Below are 19,131 nucleotides of genomic sequence, written 5' to 3'. Positions count from 1 at the left end.
ATATACACTTAATAGAGACACTGCTAGGCTTGCTGCGAGAGCGATCAAAGTTCCAGCTAGCCGTCACCGGCGGTAAGAAGGAACTGAGGGGGTGGAGGGTCGGTGGGCCCCTATATAGGGCACCATGGAGGCGCCACTCCAGGGGGCATACAGGCCGACCCTATGGCGCTGCTAGGGGAAAAATCTTCCGGCTAGCATGCATGTGGCACACACGCACCTGCTTGGAATGGACATGAACAATCACTCGAAGAAGAACAGTTAATTACATACTACTTTTTTTTCCCCCCACATGATCACATACTATTTTTTCCACCCATTCCTCATTCAGTGCCCACAATAGACAGTGCCCAGTTAATAATCAGCTATTCAATATTTTGTTTTCTCCTCATTGGTCAATGTGTGGCCCCAGGCCTTATTTACTGCATGCTATTCCAACAATGCTCTGGAGACAAAATTATTCATTTCCTTTTCTACAAAGCTCATTATAATACCTGAGTGCTTCACAAACATTAATGATTTATTTTCATAACACCACTGGGAGATGAGTGGGTATTATCCCATTCTACAGAAAGGGAACTGAGGCACAGAGAGAATAAGATAAAAGGTGTCCGTTAATTTGGATGCCAGATTCTAGTTTTCTCAAATTTAGTTTTCAAAGTACTTAGCATTATATAGCACTTAATATGTTCAAAGCACAGCTCTCATGGAGTTTAATCGTCTGAAATACTGAGCACTCTCAGCTGTAATCTGACCCCAAGGTCTTAAAGTTTGACACTCAAAAATGAGGAACAGATGCTGAGAAAAAAGTTTGATGAAGTGATTTGCTAAGCATCACATAGGAACGCTGTGGCAGAGAAAGGGAGAGAATAGTATTCAACTTCCTTAACCATCAGATCATCCTTTCTCTTCCTGCAACACCCTACCTCATTCACTATACACCTTATGACTTCTACAACAACCTCCTTCACTAGAGAACCCCGATTCATCCCCAAAGGAGATCCACCCTGTGCACTAAATCAGGGGAGGTCCTGTGGAAAAAACAGTATGTGATCATAAAATTAAAGACTATCCTAATGCATACACATGAGGGTGATGAATTAAGGTTGCATAGGCAACCTTAAATCTTGCATTTCCTAATTTTTTAATGCTTGACTTTGCAACCTTAATAATGTTCTTTTAACATAGGAAATAGAACATACAAAAAGCAAACTGAAAAAAATTCCAGTATGTGCCATTACACTGACATTCACATGGGTCATTAGCTGGGTTAGAATCTTTAGATCTACCACACAGACCTCGGGCACTTGATCTAACAGTACCAGCATTATTTTCTCCCATTCTCAATCCCAATCTATTTCCTTCTCTTTCTCCCTGGTCCAACTCTTGCCCCTTTGCCTCTGAGTCAGTCTGCTTCCTCCTCCATGCTGCCTGGGCATTAGCAGAGTGTCACTGAGAGCAGAGGAGAGACAGGCTTCCTGGCTCTCCATTCTGCAGGATGTGTAGAGACGGCTTGTCTGCAGTCTGGTCACATCCAGGAGCTGTAGGGCTGCAGCATACCCAATGTGCATGGAACCTTAAGAGATTGTAGCTGCTAAGCTCTATGAAGTAACTATGGAATATGTAAAAAGTCAGATTTTTCAGAACATTTTTAATGTGGGTGGATTTTCACAGGAAAAAGACAAAAGCACATTTGACACAAAGGCTATTCCCTGCCTAATTTCAACTTCCAGCATCGGGTCACTAGAGCTTTCCAAAAGAAAGGATTGCCAGATTTTAACATTGGCCGAAAATGTATTTTTCCCCTAACCTCATTCTCAGAAGTGGCTAGACTGTTTTGGCCAACACTCACCCTGAAAATGTCATAGTTAAATTATGGCAAAGATAAGCAACTGAAAACAGGGTCTAATAATAGGAAGTGTTAGCCAACCTCAAGAATAGACAGTGCTAACTGCCCTGCTTTAAAAAACAAAACAAAACAAAAAAAAGTATCAGTGCTGGACAGCTAACCAAAAGAACCAAGGGCAGGAGAGTATGGAATAAAAAAAGGTGAAACTGTTTAATGTAACAGTTCAAGGAGAAAACTCCAAGTATGAGGTTAGGGTTTGCGAGTATTCATTATAGAAGAGGATAAAGCTGTTCTCGCATCTAAATGAAACAAAGCAACTTGGAGCAGAGTGGAGATCGGATCATGCCATGTGGTATCAAATTTGGGCTACTCAAATCCTCAGGGTCAGAGTGAGTTTTCGTAAAATGGCATATTTGTAGGCCTATTTGACTCAACTATACAAAAAACTATTAAACAATGTAGCTCAAGCTAAAGTTATTTGTATGAGACATTTTTAAGAATTAGGACAAAGTTTTAGATTTTCCATTGAAGAATGTGGTGAATCTTCTGATGAGCAGCAGACCCATCAAAAGCTGCCTTGCAGTGCGTGCAAAATGAGTTCCCCTCCACATAAGTGACACCCGATACATCTGTAAAGTGTACAATGGCACGCTATACTAAGACTGAGTAACCCTGTCAAGATCCCTGGAAAGAGTCACAGCTAGACTTACTTCAAGACCCTCTCCCTTCGCATCAGCAGCAATCAAGTTCTTCAAACATCAGTGATTTTTTTTCTTAGAGCACTCCTGTTAGGTAGGTAAGCACTGTCATCTCATTTTATAGATAGCTGAAAAGCTGCCAGCAATTGTTTGAGCGCTTATTTTCTGAAGATTATTTCAGTTCATGATCAAGGGCCACAGAGAACAAGAGTAGGCATATCAGCCTTGGAATTGGTACTTGGAAACACATAGCATGCAACCTAGCAGGTACACCAGTCAACATACCAGAGCTGTTTGTATTTCCCCCTCTCTTTGAGAAGTCTTTTCTCTTCTGTTGGCATCCAATTGCACAGCTGTATTAATGCACACATGGATAAAGAAGCAGCTCTATGCCGAAGTTACTCACACATGTGTTCTGATGCATGTACGAACTGATCAGAGTTGTGTTTTATTCCCTTGAATAAAGCGGGGCAGGGGAGGATACAGCATGTTTGTGAGCTTAGCAGAGTAGGCCCCATTTGGAACGCTATTCAAGGACACAGGCAGCAATGAATCCAGTACACATGATTAGCTGGCTAGCTAGTTTACAGTTTTCTTTATTTCAGTATTATAGTTCACTCACATTATGTGTGAGATAGGAATTCTGGTGCTACAGCAGCACTGTGTGACCACGGGCAAATCACTTATGTCCCAATTCTACAAAGATTTACATGCTTAATTTTAAACACAAGAACAGACTGACCTGCTGGCACTACACACGTGCTTCAAGTTACGCTCCGGTAGAACTCTCTGCAGAATCAAGGCCTTGATCTCACTGTGCCTCACTTCCCCATCTATGAAATGAGAATAATATATCCTCTCTCCCATCCTGTATCTTGTTTACTTCAACTAAGTTCTTTGCAACAGGGACAGTGGTGTACTATATGTAGGGCTCCGCATCTGTCATGGAGGTTGCAGAAGTCACGGCTTCTGTGACTTCCTGTGATCTGACTTTTCCAGTGGCCACTGTGGCTGTCGCCAGGGCTACCCAAGCAGCCAGCCCTGGGGACGGCCGCTGCTCTGGTGGCCCTGGACAGCTGGCCCTGAGGACTGCCCAAGCAGTAGCCAATGCAGCTGGCTCTTGGGAGTGCCCGAGCAGCAGTCCCGGGGGCAGTGAAAGCAGCGGCTGGCCCTGGGGCTTCCCATCCATCTTAAGATTCAATCAGGGGTATTTATGATATAAGTCATGGACAAGTCACAGGCTGTGATTGTGTGTTTCTTGCTTGTGACCTGTCCATGACTTACTAAAAATACCCATGATTAAATCGTAGTCTTAACTATAAGTAGTGACACCACGTTGTACAGTGGGTCACTGAGCTAAGAGAAGGCCCTCTAGATGCTACTGTAATTCTTCTAGTTAGGAGCAGGAAAGAGTATCCTTCGCTGTAGCTGTGGGAGGCTGCTGTAATACAGGCTTAATACTCCTGGCTTATTTGGATAATGGAGCCTCTGTAGTACCATGAGCACTGCTATTTCTGTTCGTGATCTAAAAATTTATAGAAATCACTAGCCCGTCAGAACATCTGCCCAGTTCTGAGGGAGCATTACAGCTCCTTCACAACCACTACTGCCTGCTGCTGTGCCCTTCCCACCTCACTAGCACCATTGATGGCAGCCTCTCGCACAAACAAGTACTGTTACTCCCTGCCTCTTTCCAGACCCTGGCAACACAAGACTGTGGGTTTCAGGTGCGCTCTGTCCTGCAGGAGGGGGCCCATCCAGGCACACTGGAACACATGCTTCTAGCTGGTGATCTCAGGTGGTGATTATCTTCTTAGACACCCTTTTAACCAGCACAAATCCAGGTACCAGGCTGGATGCTAGGTACATGCCTGGGCCCTATTGCTCCAAGCTGTATTTGGGGGAGGGGGGAAAGGGGTAAACTTACCACTCTAGCCCAACAGTTACTCATTCTTACCCCTCTTGCCCCCTCCCCTCCCCAAAAAATAGTTTCTTCCTGCTCAAGATGTCAAGATGTGGGCGTAAGAGGAATACTATATGCTCACATCTTGAATATTGTGTGCAGATGTGGTCGCCCCATCTCAAAAAAATATATTGGAATTGGAAAAGGTTCAGAAAAGGGCAACAAAAATTATTAGGGAATGGAACAGGTTCTGTAGAAGAGATTAAGACTGGGACTTTTCAGCTTGGAAGGAGAAATATGATTGAGGTCTATAAAATCATGACTAGTGTAAAGAAAGTAGATAAGGAAGTGTTTACTACTTCTCGTAACACAAGAACTAAGAGCCACCAAATGAAATTAATAGGCAGCAGGTTTAAAACAAAAAGAAAGTATTTTTCACACAATGCACAGTCAACCTGTGGAACTTCTTGCCAGAGGGTGTTCTACAGGCCAAGACTATAATAGGGTTCAAAAAAGCACTAGATAAATTCATGGAGGATAGGTCCATCAACGGCTATTAGCCAGGATGGGCTGGGATGGTGTTGCTAGCCTCTGTTTGCCAGAAGCTGGGAAATGAGCGACAGGGGATGGATCACCTGATGATTACCTGTTCTGTTCATTCCCTCTGGGGCAGCTGGCACTGGCTACTGTCAGATGACAGGATACTGGGCTAGATGGACCTTTGGTCTGTCCCTGTAGGGCCATTCTTATGTATATTCTCTGCCTCCACTGCCGTTCCACTTAGATGTTGAAAAGTGGCCACTGGCTGACGTTTTTCATGCAATGAATATAGCCCTGTGCAGCCAAATATTTGTAAATAAACAGCAAGCAGAGGCAGTGGGTATACAAAGTTAACTTGCCAATTTTATTCCTATGTGTGAGTGAACGTTTATGGTTGTGCGTGTGCCCCACGAGTGACAGTTAACCTGACATGGCCAGGCTCTGAAGATCACAAAAAAACAATCCCTAAGAAAAAAAAGTGAGAAAATAGCAACACAAGGACCACCAGGATGTTGTGGCATTGGATTGAGATTTATTTATTTATTTATTAAACCACTCGGAGAAGAAAAGCAGGTAGGAAAATATACAGAAGACCTCAGAAGAATGAAAGTTGACCTGGGAAGCTGGAGTACTTTACCCAAAGTGATCCGAGTATTTGCTGGAGAGGTGTAGCCTATGAATTGTTCAGCTGCCCTGTGGGCTGCTACAAAAAGCTTTAACTACAAAGGAATAGATCACATTCCCAAGGTAGGGTCTTCTTTTGATGTGTGCATTGGTTTTAAAAAAAAAAAAAATCTCTCAGCAGCAGCCACTAAGGGCCTGATCCAACTCCTGAGATCAAAACCTTTCCGGGGTGGAACAGGGCATTTGCCCCGCTCCTGACAAAGGCTAGGCTGGCTGGGGAAGCAGCCACAGCTGGGGCCATGCCCCAATGAGGTCACAGCTGGCCCTATAAAAGGGCTGCGAGGCAGCAGCTCAAGCAGTCTCTCTAGCTGTGGAGAGAGACGGGCCTGGCTGCTTGGAAACTCAACAGGGTACCTAGACTGGAGCAGAGCAGGGCTGGGGAAAGGCCAGAGGAACTGGGGAGCTCCGGCCTGGAAAGCCACCAGGCTGCAGGTCTTGCTAAAGGCCGGGAATGGTACTGGGGTTGCAGAGGTGTAGCCCAGTATAGGCAAAGGCAGCAGGTCCAAACCCCACTTGTCGATGAGTGGTTGATAGACTGCAGTCTGCCCCAGTGAGCGCGGGTTAGATGGTGACTGGCAATAGCCACTGTGGGGATAGAGGGTTGGGGGTTCCCCTGGGTGGGGAGACCCAGAGAGTGGGGGTATTGCCAGGGGGCAGCACCCAAGGTAAAGGGGCACTGGGAGGGACCCGGGGAGCCTAAGGCACACAGGATACCAGCTGGCAGAGGGCACTCAACACTGGAAAAACTAATTTCCTGGGTGACCAGCAGGAGGCACCGCGCGGGTGAGTCCTCACATTGCTACAAGGGGCTTTAATGGGAAATGAAACTTGAGAGAATTTACCAGTTTTTAAGGGAACGATAGTTATGTTGTAATATTTAAAATATGTGAGGCTCCCAGATGCCATCGCAGTGGTGCTCCCTTAAGACGTATACTAGAAGTAGAATGTTACACTACAAAATTAACATAGAAGGCAGCCTTTGGTTTACCATTTGCAAGACTAACGATACTCCTCAGCAAGAATGCCAATTCACAGCACTCGTTCACTCCTACCCCTAAAAACAGGATTAACAGAAGAAATGCAGGGAAGTAGTATTCTGGTTACAACTAAGCACAATCAACTTGTCACTTGTTTCATCATAGATAGAAAGCATTCAACTATTTCCCCCACTAATGATGCAGCATTACACCTTGAGGTGTATTCCCCAGTCAAAATGTGTGTGTTTGCAATGTTGGAGTGTTACTTTCCCAGGCAAACGTTAATTATCCAGTCTCATTGTTAAATCCAAGCCAATAGAGGCTGCCAAGAATCAAAGCCTATTCCACTGTGCTAGAGAACCAGAGAGAGAAAAATAAGAACCAATAGTGTCTTTATTGAGGAGCCAATACCAAGAAAATATTTATATCACTGCAGCCAACAATGCAGTTCAGTTATCAATGTCTTAGGCCTGGTCTACACTAGGACTTTAATTCAAATTTAGCAGTGTTAATTCGAATTAACCGTGCACCCGTCCACACCAGGAAGCCATTTAATTCGACAGAGGGCTCTTTAGTTCGAATTCTGTACTCCTCCCCGACGAGGGGAGTAGCGCTAAATTCAACATGGCCATGTCGAATTAGGCTAGGTGTGGACGGAAATCGACCTTAGTAGCTCCGGGAGCTATCCCACACTGTACCACTCTGTTGACGCTCTGGACAGCAGTCCGAGCTTGGATGTTCTGATCAGCCACATCAGCCAGCAGAGCCAGTGGAGGGAGACCCTCTCTCTGTACCAGCGCTCACACAGCGAACGGGAGGAGAGGTGGCGTGAGGAAGACAAGCAGGCGACTCAAACGCTGCTTGGACTAATGAGGGAGCAAACGGACATGCTCCGGTACCTTGTGGATGTTCTGCAGGACCGCAGCCAGGAGGACAGAGCCCCCCCGCAGTGTATCTGCAACTGCCCTCCCCCGCCACAAAGTCCCATACCTCCCGTCACCCAAAGTAACCAGAAGGAGTGGCGCCAGGGGCCGTGAAAACTGTCACTGCACCCCAGCAGAGTGCTCAAGTACCCAAAAGCTCTCATACCCTAATTTTTGAGAATTCCTTCCCTTCCTGACTCACCCAGGCCCCAATCCCAGTTTCATCCCCTGACTGTCTGGTTAATTATTAAAAATACTTTGCTGTTAATTACTGTTTCCGTCATGCTTTTTTACACAACGCTGTGTTTGAAGGGGTGGGTGGGTTGGAGGGGAAGGGGGTAGGGTATTGCATAGGACAGTCACCTTTAGCAGGGTACAGAGACGGGGGCAGGATCAGCAGCAGGTCACACACACAGTGCAGTCAGTAGGCACCCTGGTCGGTATGGGAGGTGGTTTCCAGGTTCTGTGTGGGTGGGAGGGGTACGTGACTTTGTAGCAGGGGAGGGGGGTTACAGATCTCATGCAACGGTCCCTGTCCTGGACCACAGAGCCACGCAGCAGAGGAATCTGTATCCGTCCTCCCCCGCCGCAAGGCCACATAGCCCCCACAGAGTCCCAAAAAGGAGGGATGGCAGGCTCTGTTGAAACAACCAGTCCGGCACTGCGGACCGCTCTGGGAGCAGGAGCCTGTCATTCCTCGAGTTTAGAGGCGGACTTTACATCACCGCACACCCTACCCAGCACAGTCTGCGTCCCAGTCTCAACCCTTTAACGCAAAGTCATCAATAAAGAAACCTCTGTAAAGTCACAGTGGAACATGTGTTTTATTTTTAAACGTGTGTTGGAAGTGGGGGAAGCGGGGTGGACGGGGTATGTAACTGCAGATGCTAGTCAACAGTAACTTGGTAAAGAAACAGGGGCAGGTTCAGCTTCTCTGTAAAGAAACTGAACAGTCACAGGTCACGCTGCTCGCTGGTACTTGAAGAGTTCCTTGTCGCTGTGCAAGGCGCCTGCACAGAGCTTCACGAGCCAGGGCATTAGCGGGTAGGCTGGGTCCCCGAGGATCACTATAGGCATCTGAACATCCCCAAGAGTTATTTTGTGGTCCGGGAAGAAACTACCTTCCTGCAGGCGTCTAAACAGACCAGAGTTCCTGAAAACAAGCGCGTCATGAACCTTGTCCGGCCACCCGACGTTGATGTTGGTAAAACGTCCCCCATGGTCCACCAGTGCTCGCAGCACCATTGAAAAGTAGCCCGATTTCTCAGCAGCTGACTGTGGAAGAGTTGGACGATAAGGTGCGAGGAGTTGACAACGGCCATAACTGCAGCGGGATCCGTGCTCGCAGTGCTGTGGCGCCCGCGCTGTCACTGAGCAGAAAAGTGCACGAACAGATTGCCCACAGGCGCTTTCGGGGAGGGAGGTAGGGTGTGATTGACGGTTCAATGATGACAGTTACCCAAAACCACCCTCGACACATTTTTTCCCCCAGCATGCCTTGGGGGGAAATCCCAGAATTCCAATGGGCAGCGGGGAGTGCGGGAACTATGGGATAGCTTCCCACAGTGCACCGCTTCCAAAGTCGACGCTGGCCCCGTTACTGTGGACTCACACAGTCGAATTAGTGTATTTAGTGTGGATACACAAATTCGACTTCATAAGGTCGATTCCACCAATTCGACTTAAGTTGATTCGAAATAGTCTTGTAGTGTAGACATACCCTTAGAGTTAACTCATTAGAGAATATGGACCCTAGTTAACTAAAATCTATTTGGGTTTAAGTAACAGCACATACACGTCCTTTCCCTCTGACTTAAGTTGTTTATAGGTTTGAGTTTGTAATATAAAAACATTCATTTATACAGGGAGAAAGCTGTAAATTATAAAATTGCACCCACAAAGTAGGAAATATACCAAATACAACTACAACATGGTTTCAGTAAAAAAGGTCCATCCTCCTACTGTAGGTTTAGTTTTATAAGCCTATTTCTTGCAGAAACTCCATCATCATACAGCGACCACAGAATTCAGATTTAATAAAGATAGCAGTTAAGGGAACAATTTTGCACATGCACGAAATAGTATGCAACAGATTTAAACCTGAATTTAATAAGTGGATCATAATGGATTACTCCTGACACAAACTAGACATCAATGTAATGTGAAAGAGAGATCATACACAAGTGTCTCTTCCTCAAACTGTTTCAAATTAAATACATTCACAACTGGTGTTTTTCTAAGACACTTAATTTTTGGTTCATAGACTTTAAGGTCAGAAGGGACCATTATGATCATCTAGTCTGACCTCCTGCACAATGCAGGCCACAGAATCTCACCCACCCACTCCTGTAACAAACCTGTGTCTAGCCATTAAAGTCTTCAAATCATGGTTTAAAGACTTCAAGGTGCAGAGAATCTTCCAGCAAGTGACCCGTGCCCCATTCTGCAGAGGAAGGCGAAAACCCCCCAGGGCTTCTGCCAATATGCCCTGGGGGAAAATTCCTTCGCGACCCCAAATATGGTGATCAGCTAAACCCTGAGCATGTGGGCAAGACTCACCAGCCAGACATATTTACCGCTAGTAGTCAAAGGCGAATTAATTGCCAAAATTAAGCTACCCCATTATACCATTCCCTCCATAAACTTATCAAGCTTAGTCTTGAAGCCAGATATGTCTTTTGCCCCCACTACTCCCCTTGGAAGGCTGTTCCAGAACTTCACTCCTCTGATGGTTAGAAACCTTTGTCTAATTTCAAGTCTAAAACTTCCTGATAGCCACTTTATATCCATTTGTTCTTGTGTCTACATTGGTACTGCGCTTAAATAATTCCTCTCCCTCCCTGGTATTTATTCCTCTGATATATTTATAGAGAGCAATCATATCTCCCCTCAGCCTTCTTTTGGTTAGGCTAAACAAGCCAAGCTCTTTGAGTCTCCTTTCATATGACAGGTTTTCCATTCCTCGGATCATCCTAGTAGTTCTTCTCTGAACCTGTTCCAGTTTGAATTCATCCTTCTTGAACATGGGAGATGAGAACTGCGCACAGTATTCCAGATGAGGTCTCACCAGTGCCTTGTATAACGATACTAACACCTCCTTATCTCTACTGGAAATACCTCGCCTGATGCATCCCAAGACCGCATTAGCTTTTTTTCACGGCCATATCACACTGGCGGCTCATAATCATCCTGTGATCAACCAATACTCCAAGGTCATCGTCCTCTTCTGTTACTTTCAACTGATGCCTCCCCAGCTTATACCAATAGTTCTGGTTATTAATCCCTAAATGCATAACCTTGCACTTTTCACTATTAAATTTCATCCTATTACTATTACTCCAGTTTACAAGGTCATCCAGATCTTCCTGTATGATATCCTGGTCCTTCTCTGTATTGGCAATACCTCCCAGCTTTGTGTCATCTGCAAACTTTACTAGTGCATTCCCACTTTTTGTGCCAAGGTCAGTAATAAAAAGATTAAATAAGATTGGTCCTAAAACTGATACCTGAGGAACTCCACTAGTAACCTCCCTCCAGTCTGACAATTCACCTTTCAGTACGACCCGTTGCAGTCTCCTCTTTAACCAGTTCCTTATCCACCTTTCAATTTTCATATTGATCCCCATCTTTTCCAATTTAGCTAATAATTCCCCATGTGGAACCATATCAAATGCCTTACTGAAACAGAGGTAAAATTAGATCCACTGCATTTCCTTTGTCCAAAAATCTGTTACCTTCTCAACTACAATGAAACCATAACTTCAGAGCTATCCCAAGTGCCATAAAAATTGATGATCTTTACAAAACATGACAGCTTTAAGTACAAGATTCAATTACTGTTAACCACTAACAGTTTTTGCATGGTTGTTTTTTTTTTTTTTGCTTTACTGCTACGCACCCAAGGTTCAGGTGTTTGAGCTTCTGAAGGCTGCTAATCTGCGTAGGCAGCTCCTCAATCTGGTTGTTGAAAAAGTTAAGCACTTCTAAATTCTTCAGATCTGCGATGTTTGGTGGCACAGCTGTAAGGAAAAAAGTGCATTGCAAAATGAAAGATTCTCAGACCAACAGCTTACTTGGATTGTAAACCATCTTTTTGTTCTGTTTGTCTGCACCCAGCACAAAGTGGTCCTAGACCAGGACTGGGGGATCCTAGGTGCTACCACAATGCAAATGACCCAATTTTTACCCACAAGAACTGTTGATGGCCAGTAGGACTCTATCTGGTGTCCATTTTCAAAGCCATTCCTGGCTTAAAAAAATGCCATTAGCATTTTAAAAATACTGAAACACCACCATTATTGAGGTGGGGGCAAAAACACCATGACAAAATACTTACTGTTCTGTAGGCAGAATGATAAGGAACCATGCCTTCCATTAGGTTTGCACAGCAACAAGCACACAGACAAGGCTCAGAAACATAACCTAAACTGTTGGATGGTTACATTAATATACATCAGAAAAATAAATAGTTCAGCCATCCAGACCTAAATGACAGTTTTATTTAAGGTCTTCTCTAGTAAAAACTGAAACAAAAATCCATTCTGAGTGATGGTCCATTTCAGCCTGCTGTTTAAATAATCTAATATCCGAGTAGGTGTCTATTTAACATTCAACTAAAAATCACAGCCATTTAAGTTCAGCCTTAAATGATGAACTGTTCAGCCAAGCCAGTGTTTAATTCGCCTCCCATGAGTAAAGTGCTGTGATCAATACATACAAAAAAGGTTACATCAGATTAGCAACAGATCAATGCATGGTTATTATCTAGAAATATGAAAAACCAACCCGGCAGCACGATATGAATACACCTTCGCAGATAAAAGGTTTAAAAGCTGTACGGATTTAAATCTCTGTTCCCACAAAGAGAAACTTAAGCATGCAGCTAAAGTTTACATTAGAGCTGGGAAAATAACAAATCATTTGCACTGAAGCTTGCAACTGTACCCACACTATTCACCTTGGTGCATAATGTTAACTTTGACAACAGCAGGAAAAGTAGAGGGCGGGTTTAAGTAATTATGAGCTTAAAAAAATCATGGCCTCATTAATTTGATGGAATGAGGCAATTTGCCCCGCCTTAAAAACGAGCCCACAATATTTACACAGTAGAACATTACAGTATGTCATTTACTAGACTTTAAATAGAGATGGTTGTGAACAATGTACTAACAAATATTTATGCAGAGCAATTAGGATATTACTCACTGCTGATGGTTGTGTTCATGGGAGGACACATTTAGCAAACTGAATAGAAGAAATTAAGACAAATCTGAATATTTAAAAAAAAAATCTCACGTTGTCATATGATTTACCATAGCTGTGTGCACACATCTCCTGGGGGAATTCTGCACCACTGTGCATGCGCAGAATTTATGTCCCCTGCAGATTTCTTTGCTTCCCCACAGAAAAGTGACTTTGCTTCCCTGTCAGAAAAGGAAGCCAGAAGAGCGGTCATGCGACCTCCCCGGAAGTATGTTTCGGGTGCCCAGGGCAGCCGGCAGAGAGGTAAATTACTGTGGGGCAGGGGACAGGACTGGGGAAGACCCGGCTTGTGGCTCCTACCTTTGCGTTGGGCTCAGAGGCAGTTCTGGCTGGGCTGGGGAGGACAGGACTTCCTCTTCCCCTGCAAAGCATCTGGGGTTGGGTCAGACCCATCCCCAGATTTCTCCCCCAGCTGCAGGAAGCTCTGCAAACTTCTCCCTTCACCCCCTCTCCCTGCTTCCTGTACCCATCACTCCTCAGCTGCAGGGGAAGGGATCCCTGTGCAGGGAGATGCTCCCCCCATCCGCCCAGCCTCCAGACCCCGCCCCCCCATACCCAGACCCTCTCACCAAGCTTCACCCCCACCCCAGAATCTCCTCCCAATGAGCCCCATTCCCCCTTCACCTGGAACACCCTGATGAGCCACCAGCACCTGGATCCCCACCCAACTGAGCCACAACCAGCTGCACCTGGATCCCCAACCCCAAGACCCCACTGCCAAGCTCAAGCTCTATCCCCCACCACACCCAGGATTCCTCCTCCCCACCCGAGTTCCAACCACCTGGATCCCCCCCATTCAGAGTCCCATTACTGTTGCACCCAGAACCCCCCAACAAGCCCCTGTGCATCCAGATCTCCCCCCGCACCCAGATCCTGCACTGAGCTGCCTGCACCTAGATTGCCCCTGACAGACCCATCTCAACCCACACCTGGATCCCCCCCACAGTAAACCCCTCCACACTTGGATCCTGCCTTGTTGAGCCTGCCTGCGCACACCTGGTGCACCTGGCATGGAGGGGCAGGATCCTGGGGTGTTTCTGTGTCAGGGTTGGGTTCAGCCTCACCACTGAGTGTGTCCAGGGACGTGGGGGAGGAAGAGCTGCAAGGTGATCTTCCACCTCTGTGCAGCCACTGGCCTGTGCTCCCCAATGCCATGGTGGAGCCCTCATACTTACCTGACAAATAAAATTTGCAGAATTTTAAAATATGGGCAGAATTTTTAATGTTTTGGCACAGAATGTCCTCAGGAGTAGTGTGCACGCACACACGTACACACAGACCCCTTACCCAGCTGTTAACATCAACGGGAATTATGCATGTGTTTAGGTACAATAGGTATTTGCCTGTCTATACGTTGAAAGCGTATGACAATTTTCCACAAAAGAGATTACTTAAATTTAGATTTTTATAATATAGGTGTTTTAAGCTTCAGAATATTGCGCCAGAGGCATTATCACAGTTAATATCTCTTGCTATCAGATTTCTTACTATTACATGTAGTAAGTTATGATAGGCTGGCAAGCGTGTTGCTTTTTGTAATCAGCAGTATTAATGCTTACAGATTGAAACAATTATTTTCTACTACTTCTGCTTCCCAATTTAGCCACAAGCCAAGAATAATGCAGACAGAATGCAACCCCCTGCACTGCTGATGCAATTAAATCTTAGTCTGAAAGTACTGACCTTTTTGAAAAAGGATGAGAGATTATTTCACTCTCCTAGATAAATCAGTCCAATTTAACACCACAAATTATGCTAAATGTGATATAGGGCTAGGTTATGTGGACACAGAAATAGTAACGCCACACAGGATATTAAGCCTCTTACAGCCAGTGGAGCTATATTACATCAATTCTATACTACAAACTATTCAAAGTGAACAACAGATCTGAAAAGTTATCACTGATGTAACCACCCAATGCTCCTAAAGAATCTATTTTCCAGCTCACTGTAAAAATTCCCTAAAGCGTGTTAATTTTTTTTTTAAATACCAGTTACTGTAACTGTAACTTTCTGTAACTGTTGTTCTTGGAGAGGTGTTGCACACATCCATTCCACAAAAGGTGCGCATGCTCCTTGTGCATAGTTGGAGATTTTCCCCTCAGCCGTACCATCGGGACAGCATGAGCAACTCTGACTCCTTACACCACTGCACGCAGGTACACACTGCTCCCACCCGCCTTCAGTTCCTTCACACTGGAAAGGCTCCAATACAGAAGGGAAGGAAGATGGGTTGTGAAATGGTTTTGGACATGTGCAACACATGTCCAAAACCAATAGTTTACCAAATTTTCTATAACTGTCTTTTCTTTGAGTGATTGCACATGTCCATCCACAGCAGGTGACTCACGAGCAGTGTGAGCTGGAAGTGGGCTCAGAGTCTACTTGAACGGGGATTGTAGGACCACCTGCCCAAATCTGGCATTGTCTCTAGATTGATGAAAAATGACATAGTGAGAGGCAAACGTATGGACCAATGACCAGGTTGCTGTCTAACAACCATTCAGTACAGGTAGATGAGCTAGAAAGGCAGCAGAAGTTGGCTGTGATCTGACAACTTGCTTTGGAGGGGCAGTATCAGTCAAGTCAGTAGCATAAACAAATACAGCTGGAAATCCAGGAAGAAATCCTCTGGGTAGATACTGGGTGGCCCTTTACTCTGTCTGAAACCACAATAAGGAGCTGAGATGAAGACCTGAAAGGCCTAGTCCAATCCAGGCAAAGAGCCAAAGCTCCCCTAACATGAGGTTTCTGAAAAGGAGTCAGTAAATATATTACTTGATTAATATGAGAATCAGAAACCACTTTAGACAGGATTTTGGGTGAGTGAAAGAAAATCCTGTCCCTAAAGAATTGTATAGGGAGGCTCTGATAAAGCTCGCAGTTCCAACTTTCCTGAGTGACGTAACAACCAAGAAAACCACCTTCACACAGGTGCAACAGAGAACAAATCACTAGCATCTCAAAAAGAGGGGGTGGCAATGGAGGGCAGGAGACCCATCAACTTTGCTAGAACTAAAATTTAAACTCCAATGTGGAACCAAGCTGTGATCTTGTTATAATTTGAGCAAACCCTTTAGAAATCTGATGGGCATAGGGTTTGAAAAAACTGATTGATTATCCACAGGAAGGTGGAAAGATAAGATAACTGCCGGATGGAACATTAGCTAAACTTGTTGTTTCAGAAACAAAAGATAGTCCAAGATATGGTAATTCAGAGCTTGAGCTGGGGGCATCTCTCTTTGTACTGACCAAACAGAGAATCTCTATGTCTATGTAGACTTAGCTGAAGGCTTCCTACTATTTAGCAGAACTTCCTGTACCCCCATAGAGCAAACTCCTTCCAAAGTGGTCAGCCATGAAGCATCCATACTGTCAGCTGGAAGGTCTGAAGGTTGTGATGAAGCAGGCTGCTATAGTCTGTGAGATCACATCCACATTTCTCAAGAGTGGCAGTAGAGGTCTGACTGATACGGCTAGTAGAGTCAAAACCTAATGCTGAAGGGAGGCACACTGAGGTTATTAGAATAAGGTGAGCAGAATCTTGCTTGACTTTGGACAAGACTGAGCTGGAGTGGAACTGGAAGGAAGCAGCTCTCAGCTGGCCTTTGGACCAGGGTAGGAAGAAAGCATCCGTCAGTCAACCTGGGCTGTGACCCACTTGGGAACAAAAAAGATGACATTTTTTGTTGGTGCTTATTGCAAACAGGTCCACTTGGAATGTTATATCACTGCGGAAAGATGGACCTGGACACATCAAGGCAAAGAGACCTGCAAACAACCTCTGCAGGTGGTCTGCGAGAGTGTTTTGAACTCCCAGATGGTAAGCAGCTCTCAGGTTGATGACTGGTCATGCAGAAATTCCAAAGGAGCATTACCTCGTGTCAACACCTTGCCAAATGCTCCTCCTTTGTTTATTTACAAAAAACACTGCTGCTGCATTGTCTGTGAGTACCAACAAATTGTAAGACCACCCACCTAAATCTAGCAAGGTCTCTAAATCGATGAGAGATGTCCCCAACAAATTCCGCCACTTGATATGTGAAAGGAATGCCACACAAGCTAAATGGATGGCCCAAAGCTCCCTGATATTTATATTGTAGCCTGATCCTTTTAATGCTTAATAATAATTGTACTGATTAATTACTGAGCTGGGGATAATAGGGGTCTCATCCCAGAATCAGGCTCCACAGAATTAAATCTGACAAGTTCAATATCTTGTAGGGAACCATGGGGTGTACGGCAAGGCAAAGCTGAGGGCAAAGCAAAGCCTTGGCTGTTTTTATTAAAGCTATCAGTAACATCAGGAAAGCTCCAAACATCATAACCAGATAGCAGTATAACAACATTAGGGATATCTTCAGTGTCATTCCCTGCATATGTTCATATCCTTATACACTCACATCCTTCCTTGGGGACCTGGTGCTGAGAGACAAGTCTCGGGCATACCAAATGAGTTGAATTGTCCAGGTTCCCCAATGTCCAAAGATTGGTGGTAGATCACAATGGAGAGCTGAAAGGTCAACGATGGAAAGCTAGCCCTAACTACATGGTGGCTTAGCCTATTATAGGGCCTGGCACTATCATGAATATGCCTTCTGCTGCCCAGCCTTCAGTGTCCAAATCTAACTTCTTCACCCTCATAATATTGGGAGCACTTATCCTATAGGTTAAAATATTAATGCCATTTAACTCATTATCAGATACATCACCTACTGCTCAAGCAAGTTTGTGGTTAGACATCTGCCAGCAATTCTATCCTAAAATATCAGTTCAGTGTTCCTGCAGTTGCCTGGTACCATTATGTTCAACTCCCTTTATTGAGCAAGCTATTCCCAATTCCCCCACATTTGAGGTAACTGTTGGGCCATTTTATCTATGCTAAGTCATAGGACTACCATATTTATGGTAACTTGCTTAAGCTAATGTCTTACAGGATACGGGCCTGCAAGTTTCTTGTTACTGCTGAGTAAAATAAAATGGCTACGCTAGCCCTAAGAGCTACAATATGGAGACTTCGGTTCTAAGGAGACAAAAGGTCTCGAGTCCGAAGGGGACTTTAGTGAGCTCCCCAACATAGATCTCATGCATCTCACTGGAGCTGTGGAGGGGGAAAGAACTCCCTTGCAAACATTTACAGTTTTACTCACCAGTGCAGGGAGGACAACACCAGAACAGTTACTTGAATCACTATGTCCATGAGATGATGGGGCGGTAATTACAACCAACCCTGGGAGTTCTGAGGTGTAGCCTGGCACGCTGACCATGTAGGTGCATGCCACCATGTGTCCTAGAAGTGTGAGCCAATTCTGAACCATAGTGACAGGGTTTGCTGTTAGATTTAGAGGAATGTCCTGCATTGTTTGGCCTTTGTCAAGTCCAGAGCTGCATCAATGAATTTATTCTATGCTGATGCCTATAAAAAGATTTCTCTGTATTGATAAGGAACTCCAATGCATCGAAAGTGAATAGCTGGTATGCTGGATAGCATTTCAGACCTGGACTGGCCTCTCACTAGCCAGTTGTCCAGGTGGGGGAACACATGGACTTCCAACCTTTACAAGGATGCTGCTACTGCAACCACACATTTTGCGAATATGAGAGAAGCTGCTGACAGGCCAAAAGGCAGTACTGCGAACTGGTAGTGGGAGCCATTGATCAATAATCTGAGAAACTTTCTGTGATTCTGATGAATTGCTACATGAAAATAAGTGCCCTTTAAGTTGAGAGCAGCATACCAGTCCCTGGGATCTAAGGAAGGGATAACAGATGCTACAGTGACTGCCTGGAATTTTGCTTTCTTTAGGAACTTGTTTATCTGCCTTAGATGTAAAATAGGCCTGAGTCCTCTCCCCCCCTTTGCCTTTGAGATCAGGAAACAGGAATAAAATCTCTTTTCTTTGAATGGCAAGGAAACTTCTTGTATGGTCCCTACAAGGAGGAGAGACTAGGCCTCTTGAAGTAGCAAACTCTCGTGACAACGCTCCCTGAAGAGGGACAGGAAAGAGGGAGAGAAATAAATTGAAGGGGATAACCCAGTTCCACTGTGCTTAAAACCAACAGATCCGTGGTGATGCGGGTCCATGCAGTTAGGAAGTGGGATGGGCAGTTGGCAAAAACTGGGGTGGGGATAGATGGCACTCTGGTTGACAGCTCTAGACCAGAAGATCAAAATGACTGTTCAGAGAACCCAGTTTGACTGGAGGAACTGGGAGCAGCAGAAGAGGGAGAAGGATGCCTCTTGTAACTTCTGCTTCTTTTTTTGGACAGGTCCTGGATACGCAGCAAGAAGGGCTGA

At 45.0% G+C, this 19,131-nt stretch overlaps 1 protein-coding gene across 13 annotated transcripts in view; it reads right to left on the bottom strand.

Annotated features, from left to right (window-relative positions):
• Positions 1–19,131, bottom strand: part of RSU1 (Ras suppressor protein 1) — a 190,241-nt gene that overhangs the window by 125,647 nt on the left and 45,463 nt on the right. For all 13 annotated transcript variants that reach the window (XR_005595240.1, XR_005595241.1, XR_005595243.1 and 10 more), the window contains one exon: positions 11,470–11,590. Coding sequence is in view for 9 of the 13 variants with exons in the window: in XM_039528010.1 (XP_039383944.1) it covers positions 11,470–11,590 (121 nt within the window). In the remaining 4 variants the exon portion in view is untranslated. The remainder of the gene's footprint in view (positions 1–11,469; positions 11,591–19,131) is intronic.

This window comes from Mauremys reevesii, linkage group 2 (genome assembly GCF_016161935.1).
Source record: "Mauremys reevesii isolate NIE-2019 linkage group 2, ASM1616193v1, whole genome shotgun sequence".
Taxonomy (NCBI): Eukaryota; Metazoa; Chordata; order Testudines; family Geoemydidae; genus Mauremys; species Mauremys reevesii.
Note: the sequence above shows the minus strand (reverse complement) of the source record. Positions and strands in the feature narration are given on the sequence as shown.